The sequence below is a fragment of the Malurus melanocephalus genome, unplaced genomic scaffold (genome assembly GCF_030028575.1).
Source record: "Malurus melanocephalus ecotype Western Australia unplaced genomic scaffold, MMel_1.1 scaffold_1276, whole genome shotgun sequence".
NCBI classification, from domain to species: Eukaryota; Metazoa; Chordata; class Aves; order Passeriformes; family Maluridae; genus Malurus; species Malurus melanocephalus.
In genome coordinates this window covers 49195-50603 of record NW_026624508.1, presented here as the reverse complement: position 1 = coordinate 50603, position 1409 = coordinate 49195, and the positions used below count along the sequence as shown (strand labels likewise).

The 1409-nt window shown below is 56.3% G+C and overlaps 1 protein-coding gene across 1 annotated transcript in view; it reads left to right on the top strand.

Annotated features, from left to right (window-relative positions):
• Window positions 1-1409, top strand: part of LRP1 (LDL receptor related protein 1) — a 59655-nt gene that overhangs the window by 9212 nt on the left and 49034 nt on the right. Inside the window, exons 14-16 of the mRNA XM_057387617.1 lie at window positions 3-119; window positions 834-1034; window positions 1121-1392. Coding sequence (XP_057243600.1) covers window positions 3-119; window positions 834-1034; window positions 1121-1392 — 590 coding nt within the window. The remainder of the gene's footprint in view (window positions 1-2; window positions 120-833; window positions 1035-1120; window positions 1393-1409) is intronic.

Genomic DNA, 1409 nt, shown 5'->3' with positions numbered 1-1409 from the left:
CCCCATGCGCTGGCGCTGCGACGGCGACACGGACTGCATGGACTCCAGCGACGAGAAAAACTGCGAGGGGGTCACCCACGTCTGCGACCCCAACGTCAAATTCGGCTGCAAGGACTCGGGTGAGGGAGCAGAGGGGCAGGGGAATGCACTTGTGGGGTGGGCTGTCCTGGGATAATGGGGAAATGCAAGTGGTCAACGCATGAGCCATGATCTTGATGGATGGTGTCATCCTTGGATCCCTTCTCCCCTTCTCTGGGTCATCCTCGGATCCCTTCTTCCCTTCTTGGAGTCATCCTCAAATTCCTTCTCCCCTTCTCTGACATCCTCGGATCCCTTCTCCCCTTCTCTGTGTCATTCTTGGATCCCTTCTCCCCTTCTCTGACATCCTTGGATCCCTTCTCCCCTTCTCTGCATCATTCTTGGATCCCTTCTCCCCTTCTTGGAGTCATCCTCAGATTCCTTCTCCCCTGGAAATGCCTGGGCTAACATCTGGAAATAGCTGGGATAACATCAGGAAATAGCTGGGATAACATCTGGAAATAGCTGGGGTAACATCAGGAAATTACTGGGATAACATCTGGAAATAGCTGGGGTAGCATCTGGAAATAGCTGGGGTAACACCTGGAAATAGCTGGGGTAACATCTGGAAATAGCTGGGGTAACATCTGGAAATACTTGGGATAACACTGGAAATAGCTGGGATAACATCTGGAAATGCTGGGGATAACATCTAGAAAGATTTGGAATAACATCTGGAAATGCCTGGGATAACATCTGGAAATACCCAGAATAACATCCCTTTCCTGGTTCTGCTCTGCCCCCTCCCCCGTCAGCCCGCTGCATCAGCAAGGCCTGGGTCTGCGACGGGGACAGCGACTGCGAGGACAACTCGGACGAGGAGAACTGCGAGTCCCTGGTGTGCAAACCCCCCTCKCACACCTGCGCCAACAACACCTCCATCTGCCTGCCCCCCGAGAAGCTCTGCGACGGCACCGACGACTGCGGCGACGGCTCCGACGAGGGCGAGTTGTGCGGTGAGCGCGGGGACAACCGGGTTTGGGGACACCAGGGTGACCCCTCATGAGCAGGACGAGGTGACAATCACGTCTTGTCCCCCCAGACCAGTGCTCCCTCAACAATGGAGGCTGCAGCCACAACTGCACGGTGGCTCCCGGCGAGGGAATTGTGTGTTCCTGTCCCCTGGGCATGGAGCTGGGCGCCGACAACAAGACCTGCCAGATCCAGAGCTACTGCGCCAAGCACCTCAAGTGCAGCCAGAAGTGCGAGCAGGACAAGTACAATGTCAAGTGYTCCTGTTATGAGGGTTGGATGCTGGAGCCCGATGGAGAGAGCTGCCGCAGCCTGGGTGCGTGTCAGGGGCACCAGGGATGGGTTGCAGGACCTCAGTT